This window comes from Mauremys mutica, chromosome 3 (genome assembly GCF_020497125.1).
Source record: "Mauremys mutica isolate MM-2020 ecotype Southern chromosome 3, ASM2049712v1, whole genome shotgun sequence".
Classification (NCBI taxonomy): Eukaryota; Metazoa; Chordata; order Testudines; family Geoemydidae; genus Mauremys; species Mauremys mutica.
The window spans coordinates 37,273,757-37,299,485 of record NC_059074.1 but is presented as its reverse complement, the minus strand read 5'-3'; the positions used below and the strand labels follow the sequence as shown (position 1 = coordinate 37,299,485).

General features: G+C 43.3%; 1 protein-coding gene across 3 annotated transcripts in view; it reads right to left on the bottom strand.

Moving 5' to 3' along the window:
* Positions 1–1,483: 1,483 nt before the first annotated feature.
* EIPR1 (EARP complex and GARP complex interacting protein 1) overlaps positions 1,484–25,729 on the bottom strand; it is a 162,783-nt gene continuing 138,537 nt past the window's right edge. For 2 of the 3 annotated variants that reach the window (XM_045010011.1, XM_045010012.1), the window contains exons 7-10: positions 23,908–24,075; positions 22,262–22,429; positions 22,144–22,167; positions 1,484–1,798 (exon numbers count right to left, since the gene is read on the bottom strand). In XM_045010011.1, the coding sequence (XP_044865946.1) occupies positions 1,624–1,798; positions 22,144–22,167; positions 22,262–22,429; positions 23,908–24,075 (535 nt within the window). In that variant the 3' untranslated portion in view covers positions 1,484–1,623. The remainder of the gene's footprint in view (positions 1,799–22,143; positions 22,168–22,261; positions 22,430–23,907; positions 24,076–25,729) is intronic. The other variant, XM_045010013.1, reaches the window with a different exon arrangement.

Genomic DNA, 25,729 nt, shown 5'->3' with positions numbered 1-25,729 from the left:
CGTGCATGGAATTCAACTGTTACCTTTTTCTGGCCACTTTGGCTTATACAATCAGTCACGTTTTCACAGTGTGATGCATATCAGCAGCAGTGTCTACACAAAAAAATCACGTTTGGATGTATTTCGATCCAGCTACTGAGTAAGGACAAGTAAAGGTTAGTAGTAGGCTGCCCCTCACCAGCAACACCAGCAGTCACTATAGCAACAGCAGGAATAATAGGAGGAAGTTGGTATTGATCTTTCTATCCCCTGCTACCAGCATTCTTCAGCTTAGTCTTACACTATGTTGTTTACTGTACAATTGGCTACCATTGCAGAAGCAGTTCACACATCCCTGAGGTACAGAAGTTACTTGGAAACAATAGCGCTGAGAAGGCAAGAGGGGCATAAAAAAAAAAATCACCGAGTTCTGGTCAAAGCACCTAAATGCAACAGACAGCAAAGCAAGCAGCACAAGAGCAATCTGAGGTGGTCAATAAGTGTAGTCTTATTTTATGTGCCCTCCATCTAGATTTCAAATTTCCAGTGCAGTCTCCCTTCCATCAATCTTAAGTATTTATAACAGGCAAGTCACAGCAGTAGCTGACCTAGGTGCCAAAAATGGAAGACGATTTGGCAAAGCATGGTCTGTGCTCAGTGGAAGCTCATTACATCATGCAAGCACATTGTGGAATGGCACTGAGCCAAGAAAGATAGAGGAGACAGATTTCTTGCACCCATTGAAGAGACTTTCAAATTAACAATGGTGTAGCTACAGTGAGATTGGTTGTCTTTTATTTATTTTAATATGAGTGCCAACTTGTAAAAGAGATTTTGGGTTAGACAGAGAAATCATCATTTATAATAAAAATGCCACATAATGTTGCGTACATTTGCCAAATCACAGCACAGTATGTTGTCAACATTCCTGCACGGTTCAGCTGCAAAATATTTTTCATGGTGCTCTCTGTGCTGGCAGTCTGAATGAAAGTAATAGATTGTAGCTGTCTGCATGACTTCATCCTCACCCTTAACATTTCTGGTTAGGATAAGCAAAGGAGGAAGAATGGTTTAAAATGTGGGAGTGAATTAGGAATGTTCTTCAGACCATTCCCTGCTATATTTATAATCATTAAGGAATGAGCCAGAAGAGTTAAGAGAATATGGTCCTAGCTAAGAACAGTAGGCTGCTTATGTTGAAAAGAAAGAAGAAAAAATATTACTCTCGCAAGACAGTAGATCCCTTTACCCTTAGGTATCCACTGCCTTACTCCAATTTTTGTAAACTGGTACAAGAAACTCCATTGAAATCAATTACACTGGCATAACACTGTAGTAATGCAGTGGTATACTCGGTCATATATATCAAGAAACAGTCGAGTTTACAATAATTAAATAAGAATCATCACCTCAGAGTGATTATAAAAATCACACTAACACAACTTCAAGAAAATATACCATCACTGTTCCAACAATGCAAAGACAATGAAAACGTCAATTTCACTTTTAGTCAAGTTTATTTTATGTATTAATTATGTTTAAATGTTTACACTGAACAAAAAAGTACTGGACTTGGAAAGCTAAACAATTATCAATACATTTAAAGCTTCTAAAAATAATGCCAAGATAATTATATCAAACAAATTATAACAGTATATGATATTTAAGTGCTCTGGGAACTCTGTTAATAACAAGTCTCCCATCATAACTCAAAGAAGCAAAAAGCCATGGGTCTGCTGAGGACCATTCCACTGCATATACACTGTCTTCATGTTCTTCATAGGTAGCTATTATGCTGTCCTGAAGGGGCTCTTTAGTCCTGGAATAAAAATAGTAAAGAGCAATGACTGTACCTGATTTATAAGGCATTATAAATGTCACAAACAAAGAAAGATATAGCCTTGATTTACTGTACAGCAGTGGACTCTGTGGACACACCGTTATACTCATGCCAACCACTAATGCTTAGATTTTATAAAATATAGCATGATCATGTCAATATTAAAATGGCCATTAGTAGAGAGTGGTGATTATCATTTTCACTACCTAAAATGTCAGTTATTCACAGTTCAAGGAAGTTCTAGGTCTCATGGAAGAAACAACATATTGCCTACTCTAAGCACCTCCATGTTTTTAAAAAATGTAATGTAAGCTACAGAGCATGACAAAAAAGCAAATCATTACATAATTTTTTCCTTAGATTAACATATGGGCTAACTCAAACTCACCTCTCCCAGATTTTTATTCTTTTATTTTTTTGTTTGTTAAGTGAATTTTGAATCTGTCAAAACTAGCTTTACGGCTGAATGCATAATGTAACCAACTAAGGGACAGAACTCAATCTGACCCTGAGTGCCTTTTGATGCAGTGGGAAAGATCCTGCAGTCCTTACTCAGGCAAAGTTCCCATAGGAGTGATGCGGAATTGGGCCCATAATTTCAAGAGCAATGGAAGACAGAGGAAGGGAGGATTCAAACGACACCATATTAACCTCATCTCCTGTCCATTCCAGAGAAGTATAATATTGGCTCCAATGGAGAAGCTTTCTTTTTTTTTTTTACCTTATATATCACCTAACACCTTTGAGCACATGGTAATTGAATGTTAAGAGACAGATATGGTCTTTTATACCACAAATGTTTCAAAATCGATGCACATAATTCTTTAATTTCCAAAGTACACAATATGGATTGATAGTATGATACTAGCAATGCACTCTCCTTCTCTTCCAATCCCTTTTTCTATCAGATGCTTCTTCGGTATGTTATTCTGTGGGTTGGTGGGTACTGAGTTTTCAGTGGATGACGTCAGATTTCTCTCCTGTCTGATGGAAATCAGTGAAGCTTTCAGAAGCATCCCCCTACTTCCCAGAAACAGACATGTTACAGCTGCCATCCTCCTACCAGAAGGATATGACAGGGAACCCTATGAATGCCACTCAATCACTTAACGGATACAGCTATGATAGAAATGAAGTGTTGTTGGCTGCCTCTGCCCTTTTCCACTAGTCTCCCAGAGTTCAAAGCATGAATCTCTACAACAACAAAAGTAAAAACAAATCTGATATTGAATTTGTATGGCTTGCAGGGCTGCACGTAGTATTAGTGCTGGTGCACCTAACCAGCCCAACCAGCTGTGAATTCAATAATTAATGCAACTCTCTAATAACTGCAGTGTGATTTCTGATGTTTGGTTTCAAGGACCATCATCTTTTACTTATACTATTTCAGGGAAACTACCATAAATGCCACAGAAGAGACGACATACAGTTTACTGGTTAACTGTGAAGAGTAGGATGTATGCTGCAGAGCTCCTGAAAGTGTACTTTGATACACTCCATCTAATAACAGATCTACTAAGCCCACAATGCACATTTCATCTCCTCTATAGTGTTTTCTGACTTCTTAAATGACACGGCTGGTTAAGAAAAAGTTGGTCATGTCCCCAGATAGCAATGTGCCTCACGCAATGCTCACCCACTTATCCAAAACTCCATTATTCTGAAGGTTTCAGATGTCTCTTTGGATAAGCAGGGGAGCAATGCATGGTGCATATTGCTGTCAAGGGACATGACCGACTTTCAGTTAACCAAGAGTCTCAGTTAACAAGAGGCTGGATAAACAGGGATGGATAAACTGCTAGTTTAGACTGTTTTCTGTATGCAAGATATGACTTTAGTGTTATCAATTCAAATAATGTATTTTGTATAGTTTAATATAAAAAAGGGGGATTGTACGTTCAGGAAATAATCTTGAATTAGCAGATGAACTACTGTTCTGCATTTCACTTCAACTCTCCTATTTTGAAGCCTCATTTATTGTTCTTCCTTTGATGAATTTCCCATTGAAGATTAAAAGTAACCTGGTAGTATTCCTTAAGGAGAGCATATTATTAAAAATAATTCAGACCACATGAGCTCAGGACTAGACATGGTTGCATTTTACAGTTTCTTCCTCCATAATGTAGGCCTGGCCCAGGGACATCTCTATTAAGGAGCTGAAGGAGGCATAACCTATGGATCTCTTACATAAAAGACTAGATACTATACAAGATATTCAGACAAACATTGAACATAGGATGAAAATTACTGCAGGGACAGCACAAAAGGTCCAGTAGAAACTTACTTCCACTATTAACCTTGGAGATATTGTACATGCTCTGATGAAAGAAAGTAAGAAATTATCCTTTAAATTGTGCTACCCAGATAATTTTCCCAATGGGGATGCACCAGTATAGACAGTAGCAGAATAATGACCAATATATCTGAAATGTGGGGATGCCAATGAAAGAAGAAATCAGAACAACAGAAGTTTGCTTTTCACATGAGAAATCTCTTGGTGTCCGATCATTTTATCCCTTGCTCAGAGACACCCAAGTAAAATGTTTGCTGGGTATCCCTGTGCCTTGTATTATTTTGGTAACCCAAGAATCCCAGAGGATATGCAATTTGATACTATGTAAAGCTTGGCTGCTTACAGAGCTTCAGTTTCAGAATCCTAAAACAGAGTTGACAATCAGTTTTATGCAGACTGAGAAGCAGCTAAGACCATCATATATCAAATACTGTTTGGGTCACCTAGTAAGATTTAGGCTGGCCGGCTGGACAAAATTTACTTCAGCCAAGGAAATTGATGTTTTCATAGACAGTAAGCAAAGTGAGTGGTGAAGTGGTTTGTCAAGAAAACCATAGATAAATCAAGATTTAGATACAAACTTCTATTTATCTAAGGCCTGGTCTACACTAGGACTTTAATTCGAATTTAGCAGCGTTAATTCGAACTAACCGCTCAACCGTCCACACCAGGAAGCCATTTAATTCGAACTAGAGGACTCTTTAGTTCGAATTTGGTACTCCACCTCGACAGGTGGAGTAGCGCTAAATTCGACATGGCTAGCTCGAATTAGGCTAGGTGTGGATGCTAATCGAACTTAGTAGCTCCGGGAGCTATCCCACACTGCACCACTCTGTTGACGCTCTGGACAGCAGTCCGAGCTTGGATTCTCTGACCAGCCACACAGGAAATGACCCGGGAAAATTTGAATTCATTTTCCTGTCTGTGCACTTTGAATCTGACGTCCTGGCTGGACATCGGGGCGAGCTCCGCAGCACCTGCAACGATGCAGAGCTCTCCAGCAGAGGAGTTCATGTTATCTGTGAATAGAAAGAGGGACCCAGCATAGACTGACCGGGAACTCTTGACCGGGATCGGAGTGAGGGGCGAGGAGTCTCTGCTTTCGGAGCTGCGCTCCAAAACACGGAATGCAAAGACCTACGAGAAGGTCTCCAAAGCCATGAGAGACAGAGGATACAGGCGGGATGCAACGCAGCGCCGCGTGAAAATCAAGGACCCCAGACAAGGCTACCAAAAAATCAAAGCGGCAAACGGACGCTACGGAGCCTGCCACCACTGCCCCACCAGTGACCGTGGACTCTGACGATGGGACAGTGTCGACGGCCAGTTCCTCGGTGATGTTCGCGGACGGGGAAGATGAGGAAGGGTTTGTGGAGGACGAGGCAGGCGAGAGCGCTTACAACGCTGGTTTCCCCGACAGCCAGGATCTATTCATCACCGTCACGGAGATCCCCCAACAACCCTCCCCGGCCATTAACCCGGACCCTGAATCAGGGGAAGGAGCAGTCGGTAAGTGCTGTAACCATGTTAACTTTTATTCTTAATATAACAGGAATCTTAACTCTGTGAAAAGGAGGGCTCTCTAGATATGGGGATAGAACAGAAATCATCCTTGGAGATCTCCACGAAGCTCTCCTTGCGTTAATCGAAAAGCATCAGCAGGAGGTTCCTGGGGAGAGCTGCCTTATTGGGTGCTCCGTGGTAGCACAGTTTTCCGCGCGAGGCTTTCATGAGGAACTCAGGGAGCACTGAGTTCCTCGGTGATGTTCGCGGACGGGGAAGATGAGGAAGGGTTTGTGGAGGACGAGGCAGGCGAGAGCGCTTACAACGCTGGTTTCCCCGACAGCCAGGATCTATTCATCACCGTCACAGAGATCCCCCAACAACCCTCCCCGGCCATTAACCCGGACCCTGAATCAGGGGAAGGAGCAGTCGGTAAGTGCTGTAACCATGTTAACTTTTATTCTTAATATAACAGGAATCCTAACTCTGTGAAAAGGAGGGCTTTCTAGATATGGGGATAGAACAGAAATCATCCTTGGAGATCTCCACGAAGCTCTCCTTGCGTTAATCGAAAAGCATCAGCAGGAGGTTCCTGGGGAGAGCTGCCTTATTGGGTGCTCCGTGGTAGCATAGTTTTCCGCGCGAGGCTTTCATGAGGAACTCAGGGAGCACTGCCTCCCCGAGCACGGCTGCATCGGGCCCTGGTTCGTGCTAGCTTTCACGCAGCATGCGCTCTCTATCTCCTTCAGTGACCCTCCTCAGGGTGATCTCGCTCGGAGACTCCTGCATCTAATTAGGGTAATTACTGTAATTTTATGCCTGGTCCAAAGTATTTTTAAGAAATCTACGGACAGACGGCATAGCACAGACTCAGCACGCAGCTGCGTGACGAGCGTAACGGAAAGCCAAAGAATATAATGGACGCTCATGGAGGGAGGGGGGAATGAGGACGCAAGGTATCCCACAGTTCCTGCTGTCTCCGAAAAGTATTTGCATTCTTGGATGAGCTCCAAATGCTTCTAGGGCCAAACACAGTGTCTGCGGTGGGTCAGGGCATAGTTCGGCAATTTGCGCACACACCCCACCCACCACCAGAAGTGAAAACAATCCTCTGTTGACTCTTTTACATGTCACCCTATCTTTACTGAATGCTGCAGATAGACGCGATGGTGCAGCACTCAACACCAACATCCTTGCTCCCCCCACGCTATGGATGGCTGATGGTACAATAAGATGGAAATCCGTCCTCATCATCAGCCTATTGGCACATGGGGCAGTGCAAAAGGGCTGGTAACCATGCCGACTAGTATCAGTAAGGTCAATCAAGGGCGCCTGTCCCTAATTTTTGATGGCTGATGGTACAATATGGCTGGTAACCGTCCTCATCATTGCAACAGGGGGTTGAGCTCCATCAGCCCCCACCCTTCATTGTAAATAAAAGATTCAATTGCCCCTGGACTAGCAGAGGGATGATGGGCTCCTTCATCCACACTCCTTAATGTCCTGCCTGGACTATCATTGCAGCTGGAGGCTTCCTTCCAGTCATTTCTCACAAACAAGTCACTGTGTCTTATTCCTGAATTCTTTATTACTTCATCACACAAGTGGGGGGACAATGGTATGGTAGCCCAGGAAGGCTGGGGTAAGAACGGAATGAACAGGTGGTGTTGTTGCAGGAGCACCCCCTGTGAATAGCATACAGCTCATAATTTATGCAGGATCAGACACAGAGCAGCTGTGCTCTCTGGTTCTATGATACAGTGGTTCTCTAGTACACTTGCCCATAATCTAGGCAGGACTGATTCTATTTTTAGATACCAAAAAGGAGGGATTGACTCAGGGAGTCATTCCCAATTTTTGCTTTTGCGCCCCTGGCTGCTCGGCCAGGGGCACTTATGACAGCCCCAAATGGGGCAGTGCAAAAGGACAGGTAACCATGCCCATCTTATTACCATCTTATTACCAATTTATGGTATGGTAGATGGTACAATATGGCTGGTAACCATCTCTGCTGTCATGCAAAAGCAAAAGCATGCTGCTGTGTAGCGCTGCTGGCCCGCCTCTGTCAGCGGCATCTAGTACACATACGGTGACATACACAAAAGGCAAAACAGTGTCCATGGTTGCCACGCTATGGCGTATGCCAGGGCAATTCTGGGAAAACGGGCTTGAAATGATTGTCTGCCATTGCTTTCCCGGAGGAAGGAATGACTGGCGACATTTACCCAGAATCCACCGCGAAAATGATTTCTGCCCCAGCAGGCACAGGGGTCTCAACCCAGAATTCACAGAGGCAGCCTAGACTCAGTTAATTGTTCGCAAAAATGTATCTTTGCAAGGAATTCACTCCCTGTTTCCCATCTCACAGCTTCCACTGTCTCCAGACCTGCCACAGCATCCCCCTCGCAGAGGCTGGCGAAGATTAGGCGGCGAAAGAAAAAGACAAGGGACAAGATGTTCGAGGAACGTATGGGCTGCTACCTAGCAGAGGCGGACCAGCAGAGCCAGTGGAGGGAGACCGTCTCTCTGTGCCAGCGCTCACACAGCGAACGGGAGGAGAGGTGGCGTGAGGAAGACAAGCAGGCGACTGAAACAATGCTTGGACTAGTGAGGGAGCAAACGGACACGCTCAGGCGCCTTGTGGATGTTCTGCAGGACCGCAGGAGGACAGAGCCCCCCTGCAGTGTATCTGCAACCGCCCTCCCCCGCCACAAAGTCCCATACCCCCCTCACCGAAAATAATCAGGAGGAGGGGCGGCCGGGGACGTGAATACTGTCACTGCACCACAGCACAGTGCTCAAGTACCCAAAAGCTCTCATACCCTACAGTTGCCGAAGTCCTTCACTTCGACTCACAGTAGTCCCAATCCCAGTCCCATCCCCTAACTGTCTACTTAATTAATAAAAATGCTTTGCTGTTAATTACTGTTTCCGTTATGTTTTTTCAAAGAAGACTGTGTTCGAATGGGGGGCGTGGGGAAGGGGGTGGTTAATTGCATAGGACAGTCACCTTTCCCAGGGTACAGACACGGGGGCAGGATCAGCAGCGGGTCACACACACGGTGCAGTCAGTAGGCACCCTGGTCGGTTTTTGGAGGTGGTTTCCAGGATCTGTGTGGGCGGGGGAGATGTGACTTTGCAGTGGGGGAGGGCGGTTACAGATCTTATACAGCGGTCCTTGTCCTGGACCGCTGAGTCACGCAGCTGAGGAATCTGTATCCGTCCTCCTCCACCACAAGGTCACATATCCGCCCGCACACAGAATTCCATAAAGAGGGATGGCAGGCTCCGTTGAAAGAAGCCTTCCGGCACTGCGGACCGCTCTAGGAGCAGGAGCCTGTCATTCCTTGAGTTTAGAGGCGGTCTTTACATCACCGCACACCCTAGCGAGCACAGCCTGCGTCCCAGTTTCAACCCTTTCACGAAAAGTCATGAATAAAGAAACCTTTGTTAAGTAATAATGGGACATGTATTTTATTTTTACACGTGTGCTGGAAGTGGGGGTAACGGGGTGAACGGGGTATGTAACCGAAGAGGAGAGTCAACAGTCAGTGGGTAAAGAAACAGGGGCAGGTTCAGCTTCTCTGTAAAGAAACTGAACAGTCACAGGTCACGCTGCTCGCTGGTATTTGAAGAGTTCCTTGTCGCTGTCCCAGGCGCCTGTATAGGGCTTCATGAGCAAGTGCATTAGCGGGCAGGCTGGGTCCCCGAGGATGACTATAGGCATCTGCACATCCACAACAGTTATTTCGTGGTCCGGGAAGAAACTACCTTCCTGCAGGCGTCTGAGCAGCCCACAGTTCCTGAAAACACACGCATCATGAACCTTGCCCGGCCACCTGACGTTGATGTTTGTAAAACGTCCCCTATGGTCCCCCAGTGCTTGCAGCACCATTGAAAAGTAGCCCAATTTCTCAGCAGCTGACTGTGGAAGACGTGGACGATAAAGTGCGAGGAGGAGAATACGGCGATGATCGCAGCGGGCTCCGTGCTTGCAGTGCTGTGGCGTCCGCGCTGTCACTGACCAGAAAAGTGCACGAACAGATTGCCCGCAGGCGCTTTCACGGAGGGAGGGAGGGAGGGAGGTTGTGATTGACGGTTCAATGACGACACTTACCCAAAACCACCCTCGACACATTTCTCCCCCCAGCAGGCATTGGGGGCTCTACCCAGCATTCCAATGGGCAGCGGGGAGTGCGGGAACTGTGGGATAGCTTCCCACAGTGCACCGCTTCCAAAGTCGACGCTGGCCCCGTGAATGTGGACTCAGAAATTCGAATTAGTGTATTTAGTATGGATACACAAATTCGACTTCATAAGGTCGAATCCACAAATTCGAACTAAGTTGATTCAAAATAGTCTTGTAGTGTAGACAAGGCCTAAGAGTATGTCTACATGTACAGCGCTGCAGCAGCACAGCTGTACCAATACAGCTGCCCCACTGCAGCACAGATGGTGAAGATGCTCTATGCTGACGGGAAAGAGCTCTCCCGTTGGCATACAAAACCCATCTCCGCAAGCGGCATAAGCTATGTCAGTGGGAGAAGCTCTCCTGCCGACAGTGCTGTGCACACAAACACTTATGTTGGTGTAACTTATGTCGCTCGGGGGGTGGAATATTCACCCCCCTGAGTAACATAAGTTTTGACGACATAGGCTATAGTGTAGACATAGCCTAAAACTGTTCTTTAACTGTTTATATCAAAGTGTATTTAACAATGTTTCTATATTTCATTATCTATTACAGCTTTATTATTCCCTGACATAGCAATAAACAGCATCATGCTTCAGTCTGCAATTGTTGATTAACTCTTATGAGAATGTTTAACTGCTTTGTTCAAAAGGTTTTTATGATTAAAAGGAATATTACCTGGGATATGGTTGATTTAGTACACCAGAGGGTTAGCTCCCCGGCCTGCTGCTTTCTTGGAGGAGTAATTTGGCTGGATTATATTCTGGGTTTATGTGTTTAAGAAACAAGAAGGCCATTATTTCTTCCTTGTAATAAATTTTCCTCAAAAAGTTGCTTTAGTGTCAACTTTTTAAAAATAACATTTTAAGAGCTTCTTCTGAGCACACATCTACTTGCCTAGCTGTTTATCTAGGTTCCTGTACTGCATCCATCACCATCAAAATATGTATCTATCTATATCTATAACTCCTGCACAGCCTTGAGATCCATGTCAGAGAGCTCTTTTTGTTATTCTATTTGTATAGCATGACCGCCACTAGCTTCTCCCATGAAAGGAGGGGAACTTTCATTTGACTAAATAACTTTGAGGTTAACTATATTACAATCTTGTAAGAGAAGCCTGTTTAGCTTTTGGATAATTGTTTTCATGTAGAGTGCTGTTACTTCAAATTACTGTCTATGCTAACAATCACTTAGGTTTGCAGTGCTTGCAATTGCATATTGTCATCAAAAACTTCAATAAAAAGAAAGCTTAAAAAACAAGCCATCAGAAATCATTAATTCTACATCAGAACTAAAAAGTTAAATCTTGTTCAACCTAAAAATTGTTTAGAAATAAACCCAACCCAGTAGAGCGGCAACAATATACAGCAGGGGTGCCCAAAGTGCGGCCTGAAGGCCAAGCACGCCCCACAGAGTTCTAAAATGCACCCCGCAGATACCCTCTCCCTGTTACTGCAGGGTAGAGCTGATCAGGCTGCAGGATTTTATTGCTGGTAAACTCATCCAACACGGTATTTTTGTTGCTCTGTTAAGGAAGATACAAGTCTTAGTAAATATTATGGCTGTGTGAATTTATCTGATTTTATAAAATTCCATCCAAATTTATATGCAAATAAGGGACAGCCTTCAGTTTTCTGTAGATTTCCAATTTGGCCCTCATCATAGCCAATTTTGACAGCCTCAAAAATACAAACATATCAGCTGAATAATACTCCTAGTAGAGCTTATTTTTATTACTTGCATGGGAAAGGATCAATGATTTTTAACCATTCATGCAGTAGAAAGACTGGTCATTTTCTCACATTAATAAAACCTCAATCTCTCCAACAGAAACACATCTTTAAAACACACAAAATCTGTATTTTAAAATAGACTGGCATTGGTGGTTAAATATGATATATTTACTAACTTGAATGAAGAAATTAATAGGTAATAATTATACATTTGTTAAAGACAAAACAATGTAAGAATGGGAAATTGCTGTTTTGTTGGATTTGATCTAGTTTCTCAGACACCCTACCAACAAAGCCCCAACCACAGATTTTCCCACAAAGCATTCACATAAGCAGCTTTAATTAAGTCACTTTGTTGGGTGATGCTACACTGTAATCTTACAATTTCTGTGTCTCTGCCTCTTATGGGATTTCTCTCTGATGGAAGAACTGCTGAGTCATCGGTCTAGGTTTGTATTGTTGGTGGAATTTTCTCTTTGGGGCAGGTGTATATATTCCCAGGAACAGAGGGTGGTTCTGGAGTCCTTTAAAGTGTAAAATCAGAAGATGGATAAGTCTTTAAACAGAGAAGTCTCATCAAAGAGAAGATCCTCAACAGTATTCTGGACATCCTTGGGAAAACCTGAAGCATGACTCCCCGCTTCATGATGGCAGTAGCCATTGCCCTGGAAGACATATGAGGTACATCTACAGCTGATTGCAGAGTGGTCCTGGCAACCATCTTGACTTCCTGTATTAAAGCCCGGAAAGTCCTGCTGTGGGAGACAAAGTCTGCGAATTTTGAATAGATCAGGAAGTCGTATGTAGTCAGTAGTGCTTGGTAACTGCCTATCCTGAACTGGAAGCTAGAAGAAGAAGAAAAGACCTTCCTTTCCAATAAGTCAAGACTTGCCTTCCTTATCACTCATGACAGATCGGAGTGTTGCTGCCTAGATCTTTCTGAGGCAGCTTGCTCCTAATTCTTTAGTGGTCCAAAGTGAAAGAACAGAACTTCCACCGCCTTTGTCATTTCTCTGCCCTCTTAAGGGTAGGGGTGCAGGGAACTGAGGTATGCTAGACCACTCTAGCTGGCTCCAGGATGACTTCATTGACTCACACAACTATCTTGCAGGAGCTGGAGGACTGAAGCAAGAACTTTTGTTGAGGATCCTGAACCTCCTCAAGAGTTATCTGTAGCTCCCCTGTAATTCTGCACAAGAATTCCTGGAATTGCTCATAGTCAACAGGAGAGGATGGAGACATCTGAGTCACTACTTCATCTGTTGACAAAGATGGCAATCTTGTTGGATCTGGTGGAACTGCTGCGTCCGATGTGTACTCTTCCTCTTCAGAAGGATCTGGGGTCACGTCTTGTTATCTCCTCAAAAGGAAGGGAAAGGGTGACTCCCTAGCAGACCAGAGCAACTCTGCGGGATGATACTGATCCCAAGGTCCCCAGTATGGCCAACCAGATGGGTTGAGTGGGGATAGCGGTGGTCCCCAAGGCACAGGGTACCAATAGTTCCAAGGCATTTGAGATGGAGGTTGGGCCCAAACTGGCCCAGGTCTTCTGACCAGGAAGCGTGTCTTGGAGGACAAGTGCTTAACGATTCATTGGACTTTTCAAAATCTCCTTATGAGGAGAAAACTGATTCCAGTCCCAATGGCAGTATCGATGGGCTGCTGGAGGGAAATCATAGCCTGAAGATGTAATGGGAGACAAACTCCTTCCACAGGCAGACTCCCCTGGTGGGAGTCATAACCTCTCTCAAAGAGAGGGAAGATGAAGGAGTGGGAGACTCCGGGACTGGGAAAAAGAAGATGTTCTCAGGAGGAGTGTGGGCCTCAGCTTTTCCTGAAGCAAGAGAGCTCCTGTCTGCCTGAACTGCCAGAGCCACTGTAGAGGCAGTCTGTGCCACAGCCACTGATGACAAAGATGGAACTGCAGGTGCTGGTGGATCCTGACGTTTGTGTTTGGGACGAACCAGCATCACCCGATCACATCCGGTGCTGATGAAGCCCTACACTTGTGGGCTTTCTTATCATGCCTCTGAGATTTAGGATGTATTAAGTTCTCTTGTGCTGAGGTAGTGCTTGGTGGATCTGACTTCTTCAATGGCAGTCTGGAAGAAGACAGTCTCATGCTTATGAGAATGCTCCATGCTCTCCCAACAAGACCCCGCCGAGGGATCTGTGGCAGCTGACTTCTTCACTCCTGATTTGGACCTCATGGCAAGAGGCGTACCCCTTGCTGAGTCAGGCCAATATGCAGGAGAGATCCCTGGCCTGGATGCAATTGAAGCCTCAAGGCCTTTTCCATTAGGTGATTCCTAAGGTGAAGTTCCGGCCCTTTCTGGGTATGGCTGGGGAATGAACAGCAGATGCTGCATCTTGCCACAATGTCCCCATGGCAGTACAAATAGCATTGGTGGTCATTGCTGACCAAGAAGTACTGTGGGCAGGAAGCACAAACCTTGAAGCCTGGAGTCCTGGGCATAATCCAGTACTCAAATGGGATGGGGAGGGTGGGGTTTGGGAGGCTCCCCACATGCAGACTAACTATTAAACACTAAAACTAAACAGATTAAAATATAAAATCTATTTACAGATATCTAAATATATTTTCACAGGTAAAGAAGAAAGCTGAAGCTTCAGACACTGTATGTTCCAACCTGGACCACGCTGCGGAGAGAAGGAACTGGAGAGGCAATCAGTTTGCACTGCCTTTACCTCCTCAGTCAGAGGCATGAGGTGAGCCAGGGCACATGTGCAGACCAACAGACACTGCTTTCAAAATTTTCCAGCTCTGGGATCATGGAGTGCATGCATTCGTGGACTACACATAGCACTTGAAGAAAAACAGATATACTGTAACCTCAGCTTTTAGTGCTGGTGACAGTTACCACTACCTTGACATCCCTGAGCTTTACCTACAGTTTTCTTGATGTTCAGAAGTCCTAGCAGATTGTGAGTATGTCAAAAGGAGAGCTGGAATGATACAACACTGCATTATGGCTTTTTTCCCTCTTGTAGTGCCTTTTTATTTATTTTTTTTTTTTTAAACACTGCCATTTTCCTGGTGCAAGGCTGGGGCACTTCGGCAAACATGAATAGCAATATTTTGAAATCCTTCCAGGAGATTAATTCAAAAAATAGATGACATTATAGATGACATTAGGATAAATAAAGACAGCAAATTACAACAGATAGTTTCTCAAAAGAACAGTATTTAAAATGGGGGAGAAAAAGCACTAGTGGATGGAGAACTATAAGAGGGGAGGCAGACATCAAGAAGAAACACAATGTAAGGGTATTTGGGGATGTAATAAAAAGAGAGAGAAAGCGTTTGGCTATGAAACAGAATACTGAATCAAAATGTTGCCTATAGCCTAACAAATTTAGAACTTCCTAAAAATGAAGAAAGCTTTGATCTTACTGATTTTTATTGAAATGTGGATCAATAAAGTGTCTGAAAAACAAAAACATAGAAAAAACAACACAGAGAGTATTTCCATTATAGCTGAAAGAGAATTTAAACTGATCCAAAAAAACCCAAACCAACCATAAAACTATGGACAGTAGAGAGAGAATCTTTAAGTCTGCAGACCTAGATATAAGGACAGTGAATGGTAATGTGGCATAGAAAAGGGTTATCTGTGTAAAGGGAGCACATACAGTGTAGGATTTTCAGAAGCACTCAGTGTTGTCCTAATTTTGCTGCCATTGACAAAACTGGTAAATACACAACTTATATTAGACCTTATAGTATGTGTTTCATATGTGTACAGTGAAACCTAATTTAAGCTACTACTCAAGGAACTTAAAAACCTGGCTGCTTACAGAAGGTGGTTTTATAATTCAGTGGTTTCTATTCAATATAGGTTCTTATGCTGCACTCATTACTGTATTATCTGAACACCTAATAAAAAGGGAGCAAAATTATAATCAAGATACTTTGGGGCTGTCTTTTAAGAAATGAAATTGCTAATAAGAATCGCCTCCTTTACAGGTTTCTCTGTCTGTGTGCATCAAGAGGTAACAATTGTTTTTAAATGCTGTAAGTGATGTTTTATATTACTTGCATGAAGCATTCAGTAGTACTGTACTGCCATAGCATAAAACAAATCTAAGCTTTTTACACCTGTGTATCTATTTGCTTGTGGCAGTTTGTATCATCACTTTGCTGTTTAAAACAGTGCATTGTACATATAATATACAAACTTCCATTTCATTAACTGTTTGGCAGTGCTGTTGGAACTGAAGCTTTTGCCTAATTTTTAATTTTTGTTTACATTAAAAATAATTAAAGCCTGGAATTCTAAGTTAAACAACCTCCCAAAAATTCTTCCGTGGCTTGTCTACATTCACATTTATTTTGTAGCAACTGCGATTGTGAATCTACCCTGCACTAGCCCGCCATGGACTAATTGTCTGTGTGGACTTTGCTGACATGTTTTAATAATTCGCTAATGTGCTTGATCTAGTCCTCTTTGAAATGGGGGTAGATTAACGCACCTTAACAAACAGTTAGTGAACTTTAGCAGTGTTAGTATATAGGCTTGTTTGTCAGCCTGGGATAGAATTTTGGGTTTGACTTTTTGATACTCATATATCTTATACTAATATCTGTAAACAAAGGACAAAGACTGTGTGTGTTGCTTCTGCCTAGTCAGATGGGTTTGTTAGTACAATGGGAACAGATAAGAGCAGTTAGTGTTACTCAGAGCACACTTCAAGATTGCCTCAATCCCTATCTTAAGGAAATGTCAAGCAACCTGTCAGGAGGGGCAAAGGGGAGTGGAGGGGGGAGGTATAAAACACTAAAAGACCAAAGAAATGCCTGTCCCTGATTGTAGCACAACCTCACTCCTTACCCCTTCCATGGGGTACAAAAGGGGTGGGAGTGTGGGCATGCATTGCAGGTATATTTGGGCCTGCTAAGAAGGAGAAGGTGGGAATAGGGAATGGGGACAGGCAAGGCTCTGCGGTGTCAGAGCTGGGAAAGGGGACATGGGGTAAATGCTCTGTGGCATCAGAACTGGGAACAGAACACTGGGAAACACCCTTTGCCAGCGTGTAGAGCTATGGAGATGTTTGCCTGGAACTAACCCCAACACACATCTCATTTTCTGCACTTCGGATTTCTGGTCTTCGCTTTCTATCTGCGAGAAGAACCAGGGGAGGGGGTGAAGGGAGAGCCCTCTAACAAGCAGGTCCACATGGACAGCTAAAGCAGGCTAGTTAGTGTGAGATAGATTCACACCCCAGTTTCCTGAGAACTAAATGTTCATGTAGACAAACCTTACGTTTTATTTAAAAAAATCTTGGCAATAAATCCATTCAAACTCAGATTAATATTATTTGACTGTGGATTCCTTTGTGTTTCAAGAAATATTTAAGACCTGCTCAGTGCAGGAAAAATGGTGGACCTTACAAGCAACATGGGACATTGGAGGACCTTATAAAGGTGCAGATCTGAACTCTTTCCTTTTCTGATTGCCTTCTACGTCCATATGGGTCTCCTTCCTCTCTGTTCTCCAAATCAGATACTATCCTCTAATCCTACAGCTTCCGTGAGGGAGTCTAATGACTGTTCACTGCTCCCCTTTAGAACCTGAAATTGTTAACTTTCTGGGAATGGTGCAAGACCAATTTTTTTTCATAGGCATTTGGGGAAGTGGGTGATGTAGGGCAGGTGCTACCAACCTTTTTCTCTCTGAGCTTCCTGCCCCCCCAACATGCTATAAAAACTCCATGGCCCACCTGTGCCACAGTAACTGGTTTTCTGAATATAAAAGCCAGGCCATTTCTCAGGCTTTGGCTTCAGACACGGGTGTCGGGGCTCAGGGTCCCGGGCTTCAACCCCATGCAGTGGGGCTTCAGCATTCTGTGCTGGCCCCAGCAAGTCTAACGCTGGCCCTGCTTGGCAGACCCCCGGAAACCTGCTCGCGGCCCCCCAGCGGACCGCGGGTTAAGAACCGCTGATCTAGGTATCATAAGGATTTTATTTATTACATGAAAACCATCTTTAGAGTCTACTTACCACACAAGCCTCCTCAAAAAATAATTAAAAGGTACTTTTACTTGTAAAGCCCAGTAGAATATATGAAAATGAAGCGCTTTAGGCTATATGGTGACCTTAAAAAAATAAACAGCCAAATTTTTTTAACTCCCATGTCTCCAAAACATCTTGTGTGATTTGCCCAAAACTTGGCAGAAAAATTCAACCACGCACTGGGATCTAACATTCAGAAGACTAGTTTGGGTTTAGTGAAATAAGGAATGGGAGTGCAGTTTTGCAAATCAAGTATCTATCAGGAAGCTAACTTCAACATTAACTATGGAGAGCCTAGTACGGCTCCAGAATATGTCCATGTTCTGTATATGAAATGTGCTACTCCTGCCTTTACTCTTCCCTCAGAAGAAAAACTTTTGCAAAGAGTGCCTCCAGAGTAAATTCACTGCTTATTTTTAAAAAAGATACTGGAACTTCCTTTTTTTGCTCTCCACTAATTCCTCACAAAAAAGAGAGCAGTACGGATTTAAAAAAAAAAAAACTCTCAAAGTAATTTTTTTTCTTCTAGTTATAAAACCTTAAAAGTAGGAGTGTATTATTGAAAACATGACAAGCTTAATTATAAAATGAGCAAGAATGGGAGTAGGTAGTCCTGAACCCTGGGTATAAACCTTCATGGTTGCACAGTTCAGGATTAGCTAGCCACATTACACTCCTTCACAGCAATACAACTATGAAAGGGGGGAAAAAAGATGTAGAAGATTTTTTTAAAAGGATCTGAGGGTTATAGTGGATCACAAATTCAATATGAGTCAACAACGTGATGCAGCTACTAAAAATCCTAATATCATTCTGAGATGTAGTATTAACAGGAGTGTCATAAATAAGACACAGGAGGTAATGGTCCTGTTCTGCTCAGCAGGATTACTGTGTCCAGTCCTGGGCACCACACATTAAGATGTGGATAAATTGAGTAGAATCCAGGGCAGAGCAACAAAAATTATAAAAGGCTTGGAAAACCTAACCAACAAGGGAAGGTTAAAAAATGGGCATGTTTAGTCCTGAAAAGAAGATTGAGGGGTGACCTTATAATAGATTGCAAATATGTTAAAGGCTGGTATAAAGAGGACTGTGATAAATTGTTTTCCGTGCCCACTGAAGGTAGGACAAGAAATAATTGGCTTAATGTGCAGCAAAGGTTAGATATTAGGAAAAACTTTCTAACTATAAAGGAATTTAAGTTCTGGAATAGGCTTCCACGGGAGGTTATGGAATCCACATCACTGTAGGTTTTTAAGAACAGGTTGGACAAACACCTGTCAGGGATGGTCTAGTTATGCTTGGTCCTGCCTCAGCACAGGGGACTAGACTTGATGGCCCTTGGGGTCCCTTCCAGCCCTACATGTCTATGATTCTATGCTTCCAGTTCACATGGAAGCTAAACCCAGAAGGAGAGAAGAAAGCAAGAGGACCACCAATGTCCCAATGAATGGTACAGAGGCCAATCACAGGACAATTACAGGCTTTACAGCAGGGGGGTTAGTTTCCTCCATATAACTGAGATGCGAGTGTTCAAAAGGTATAGCTGTGACAAACAATCCTGAATGGGTGAGAAGCTCTAAAATGGCAAACACAGTGAGTCATGCTATATCCAGGATGGTTACAGTAATGCCATATGTAAGACTTCTTAACAAAAGGGATCCTTTCAGAGAACTACAGTAACTCCTCACTTAACGCCCTCCCGCTTAAGATTGTTTTGAAGTAACGTCGCTACTCCATTAGGGAACATGCTCATTTAAAGTTGTGCAGTGCTCCCTTATAACGTCGTTTGGCTCCCTGCTCTGTCCACTGCTTGTAGGATTCTGTGGAAGAGCAGCGACTTTACAAGGGAGCACTGTACAAGTTCCTCTTCTCCGCCTCCTCCCTCTCCTTCCCAGCGCTTCCCCTGCTGCCAAACAGCTGTTTGGCGGCACTTAGGACTTTCTGGGAGGAAGGGAGGGAGGGAGCAGGGAAGCGCCACACCTCCATTCCTCCCCATCCCTCGAAGGAAGTCCTAAGTGCCGCCAAACAGCTGTTTGGCAGCAGGGAAGCACTGGGAGGGAGCTGGACAAGCGGGGACACGGTGTGCTCTGGGGAGGAGGTGGAGTGGGGGTGAGAAGAGGTGGGTCTGGAGTGGAGTGGCAATGGGAAGAGGCAGGCCTTGAGCATCCCCCAGCAAAGTCAGCGCCTGTTCTTCTGGGGGGAAGCTGCTTCTGCGCAAGGTGCTTCCTAGCGTCCTTGCCTGCCTCACTGTCTGCAGCGGGCTATGCCTGTGTGAGGTAAACCAGGGGCACCTCCCAACCACAGTACAGTACAGTATATAATGCCTTTTGTCTGCCCCCCCAAAAATTTCCTTGGAACCTAACCCCTCGCATTTACATTAAATCTTCTGGGAAAATTGGATTAGTTTAACATCGTTTCACTTAAAGTTGCATTTTTCAGGAACATAATTATAATGTTAAGTGAGGAGTTACTGTAGTTATTAGAAACCAGTTTAAAACTTGCATCTGTATACAGAAGTTTCTGACTACCATTGTCAGATAGGTTAATCATTATCAAGAAAGGAAGCACAAAAATGAAGTTATGAGAAAGCTTGATGAAAACAGTCTATATTCCACTGGTTCTGGGGGTTACTGATGGCACTCTTGAGCTGTGAGCATGGGGTGCCCTACAAGAATAGGAAAATATTCCATTCCATCACTGTGCACGTCATTTGTGATGTGGTTAACTTCTTCTAGTGGCCAATGTAAAATATGTATCAAGTTTCCTATATTTGTTTGGCATATTATTGGTTTCACCGTTCCTCGCTCAGTACACAGTGTGGTACTGGAGGCAGGCTGTATGTCAAAGGTTGACAGAAATTAGAACATCTCTAGATAAACTAATAAATGCCTGGTGTCAGAATACTACTTAGATACCCCTGCTTAGCTGCACCTTGTTTGTCTTAACCCTCCCCCCACTCAGGATGCAGGTTTTATTTACATTGTATTTTCTGGATTCCAATCCACAGGGAACTGCAGAGTCTACCTTACTGTAGGAATTGTGGGCCAATGCAGAGACCACACACACACAATCACACGGCACACTGTGGTTACAGAGTTGTGCTCTAGGTACATTGACAATACTTATTTACCACTAAGCCATGGGCAACTTTTCAGATTAAACTTTTTCCAGCTACTTGAATTGCCAGCGGCTCCTGAAGATATTATTTACAACCAGTATTCAATGAGTACTATGGGGTACATCTTCCTTTCTTGGTATGGAAAAACAACTATTCCTTTGGCAGAACAAGTGAGACCAGTAGCTCAACATCAGCTGGAGCAAAGGGGGGGAGGGGGGACACTCTTGTGACTTGCATTTATGGTTCAATATAGATAGATGTATAGCTCAGAGGTGCATGTAGCATAACTGAATAACTGTCTGATCTTATTTTTGTAACCCTTTCCCTTTCTCACTCCCATCTAACCCTGTTGTTCATCAACAACAAACAACAACAAAAATCAGGGCAGGAACCAAGCCTTTCTATTTTCACTATAAAGCACCCAACTCATTTTTGTATATTAACATAAATTAGGTGACAAAGAGACCTATGGCACCTTATAGACTAACAAACGTATTGGAGCATGAGCTTTCGTGGGTGAATACCCACTTTGTCAGACACATGTGATGAAGTGGGTATTCACCCAAGAAAGCTTATGCTCCAAGACATCTGTTAGTCTATAAGGTGCCACAGGACTCTTTGTTGCTTTTTACAGATCCAGACTAACACGGCTACCCCTCTGATACTTAACATAAATTAAGAACACTTGTGTGGACACAAATGCTAGAAGTGTTCACGCCTGCAAAGAAGAGGCACATATATATGTATGAGCAAAAAATGTGCATGCAAAAGTACAGATTGGGGATGAGCGTTTTTTCCTCTCAAGTTTTAGGCTCCCAAAGTACTTGTCCAAATAAAAAGCAAGTGCATTTTAGTGTACACAATGTTTTTAAGTAATACTATTTTTAATAAAGTAAATTATGATGTGTCTAGCCTCTTTACACACCCAAGTGGGGTGAATACACATTTACAAACGTTCACCATGATGTGCATTATTCCTTACCTTCAGTTAAAAATAACTTTTAAAAAATCAAAAATCCTAAATATATAGGCACATTAAGGTATCATTTTCTAGTAGAGCCCATCAGCTATATTAAGACGGAAAATAATGTTGGCAATATACTTTCATTCTTCTTTTCATGATTGTGTGTGGAAGTTTAACTCTAGAGAGTTAAACTTCCCAAAAGATTATTAAGGAAGAAGGAATTGAGGAAATTTGATGAAAAGCAGACGACTTTCAACTCTTATGTAATACATATTATTAAATGTGGGCTCAGGGCCCGACTCAAAACCCACTGAGGTTAATGGAAGTCTTTCCATTGACTTAATGGGCTTTGGGTCAGGCGTTCAGTGTCCCATCCCACTTACACCAGTGAACTTAAAGCAACTCTGCCAATTAGTTTTAGAAATGTGGATCCCATCCAAGACTCTGAAAGTAGTAGATTAAATTGAAAAATACAACATACCTGAAAGGTGTGTATACAAAAATCCTGAAGTCGGTAAAAAAATACAGCATGTTAGTCCTTAAAATACAAAAATACCTCATACTACAAATGTTTGTGTGAAAATCAATATATTTCATACTTCTCCTCTTGATGGTGGTCCTCTTGGTCACTAAGCTCATCATCATCTACCAGATGTCCAAAAGGCTCAGAAGAAATTGATACCATGTTAGACAGAATGATTCTGCTATCACTGCTGCCTGAAAGGACTAACTGGTCATGAGAATGATTGTATCGTACATTCCATACCCTATAAAATAAAAATAATGTAAAAAGTATTACAAGAGTTTATTCCACAGAGTCAGTCAATAAATATACTGCACTGTTTAAATACACTATTTCAATTTAAATGTGAACAAATAGTTTAAGAGTAATCTAATCTATAAAATGGGTTATGCTCTAGAAATTATTTTGGGGAAGTTCTATGGCCTGTGCTATACAGGAGGTCAGATTAGATGATCATAATGGTCCTTTCTGGCCTTAGAATCTATAAGCATGGGTAGAATCTGACACTCTCATTCTAGAGATTGCTTTTTGCTGTCTTCATTTGGGTCATAAACTTTCATGTAATTTGATTTTCCAGGGCCATATCTTTACAGGTTGCAGGTGGGGAGGTTAGGGTGGAGGGACCAAACCCTAATATAATTCCCCAAGAGTAAATGTCTATTTATGGTTCAATATATCAAATAGACAGTCTAAAAATACTAAATACAGTAAGGTACTCTAAAAGCAAAATATGGACTCGAAATAAACTTCTACATTAACCAAGATCTCACAACATTATCACAGTGAACTGTTAAAATAGACCCTAAATCAAAAGGATTAGATTTTGCTAGTGTTTATATTTTATGAATTAGGTTAATACCAATCGCTTTATGATTTTCTTTTGTTCTATTTTTTGTTTTCATCTTCTCAACAAGTAAAAATACTGCTTCTGTTAATTCGCATCTTCAAGCTACTGCCAAAGCGGCTGCAGGGTCCAGATTTAAAGTGCAAGTGATTCTGCAGCCCAAATCCCAATATAACTACAAAAGTATCAATACATAAGCATTCAAAAATGGAATGGTTAATCTCTTTAGTAATTTTTTTAAACTATGGGTGAGATTCTCACCGTGCTCTGGCCCCTTCATATTGTGTAGAGGGGCCAGAATGGTGTAAAGGGGCACTCAAAGCCCTAGATCTGGCCAAGGGAGAATACTGCCCCAGGGCACAAACTGATCTAAGGACCCCCCTGCCTATGCTGGCTCAAGGGCTGTGAAGAGCAATTTCAGGGTGCGGGCTGCAGCATGTAGCACTGTAGAGATGCTGGGCAATGCAGCTGCCATAAGGCAGCCCAGGGAGGATGCTGTAACTGAGACGGCCCTATGGCTGTGTAAATTATGTCAGGGGCCGCAAAGCAACCCAGAACTCAGAATGAAGAGATGTCTTAAAAGACACCTGAGTCCCTTCTCCCTGTGCTGTGCCTCTTAGAAAATACAGCCCAGAATCTCACCCTCCATACAGCTGAAAATACCTTAGTAGAAATTAGACTAACATTCCCCAACCCTTAATTTACAAATTATACAAGAAACAGTCACATATTAAAACCATTCCTCGATGCAGAAAAATGATGAATCACAATAGCATAAACACAGCTAGTTTGCATTGTTTTTAAACAGTAAAATAATTAGCAGAATAAATTACATAAACCGTCCACCCACAAAACAGCATGAAGATAATTTATTCTACCAGTGGGAATGCTCCTCTAGTGTCTTCACTGGCTCAGTGACATTTCTAGTATCCCAGAATTTCACCTTGCAGTCATCTCCACAACTAGCCAGGTAGTACTGTTTATTGGGATTAAAGTCTAGGTCCCGTACCAGCTGTCCATGTGCATTTTCTATGTAATAGATCTGTCTGTAAAACACATTAAAAATTAAATGTACTATGAAAGCTAAGTGCAATCTACTCATAAAAATCTATTTCTCTAGTAACTTAGTTAATCCTTTGGCACTGACAGACCTAGGCCATGTCTATATTATAATTAGGGTGACCAGATGTCCTGATTTTATCGGGACAGTCCTGATATTTGGGGTTTTGTCTTATATAGGCCACCCCATCCCGATTTTTCACATTTGCTGTCTGGTCACCCTAATTATAATCTTTGGTTGACACAAGTTACGTCAGCATACAGCCATTGAGTCTGTACTTCGCTTGTGGGCATGCACACTTGGCTGTTTGCTTTGGGGTGGAACGTACTCACCAGGAGTGGCTGTGTCAATGCAAAGTGCAGTGCACCATGTGTAGATATCCCAATGTGCCACACACCTTTGTACAGCGCAATGTCTTTTGCCATATTTTCACAATGTGTTATGGGATAGAAGTGACTCGGCCAGGGATCTCTGAGAGCTAAGGGTCAACTTCTCAGTATGCAACTTTCTCTGCTCCATAATGCTAAACATATCCCATAATTTTTGCACCTTTTTAAAACTACCTATAAACGCCGTGGCACTTTTCAGTGTTTGCCACCTCTGATAGAAGCCTGCACTGGTAGAGCTCTGCACTGTTCTCATTAATATTGCAATGATCCTCTCGTATTTACAGAGCTGCAGGAAGTACTGCAACAATGGGAGACATGACAATGTCTTCAAGGACAGTTTACTAAGAGACATAGTGAAAAACAATTCAAGATTGTTGGTAGTATTCATGGAACAGATGCAATAGTGAAGTGCTGCTTCTGGGCCTGAGAAACAAGCACTGGCAGTGGCTCGAGAATCTTCAGATATGAAACACTACTTTCCTGGATCTGTGTGCCAAGCTCGCCCCAGCCCTCCAGTGCAGGGAAACCAGACTGAGAGCTGCACTGGCAGTGGCGAAGTGAGTGGGGACTGCACTGTAAAAGCTTGCAATTCCAGATTGCTACCACTCTGTGAGAAATCATTTTGGAGTTGGAAAATCCACAGTGGGCGCTGCAATCATGCAAGTGTATAGAGCCATTAAATAGTCTCCTCCTATGCAGGACTGTGACTCTTGGCAATATGAAAGACATAGTAGATGGATTTGCAGCAATGAGGTTTCTGAACTGTGATGGAGTGATAGATGGCATGCCTATCCCTATTTTGCAGGGGTGGCTCCAGGCCCCAGCACGCCAAGAGTGTGCTTGGGGCGGCATGCCGCGAGGGGGCGCTCTGCCGGTCGCCGGAAGGGCGGCAGGCAGGGTGCCTTCGGGACCAGCAGACCCTCCGCAGGCACGCCTGCGGGAAGTCCACCGGAGCCGCGGGACCGGCGAGTGGCAGAGCGCCCCCCGCAGCATGACGCCATGAATGGGGCGGCGAAATGTCTAGAGCTGCCCCTGTATTTTGGCACCAGCTCATGTTGCCACAGAGTACATCAACAGAAAAGGGCTATGTTTCTGCGTAGACTGTCGGTCCTTCATCAGTTAAGACTGAGCCGATCACAATGCGTCTTCCAATCTTCTCTCGCTCTGGCCATCCTTTGCCATGCTTGTCCATATCTCGTTAGGAAATCATCCCACCTCTTTGGAGGCCGACCGCGTGGCATGTTTCTATGG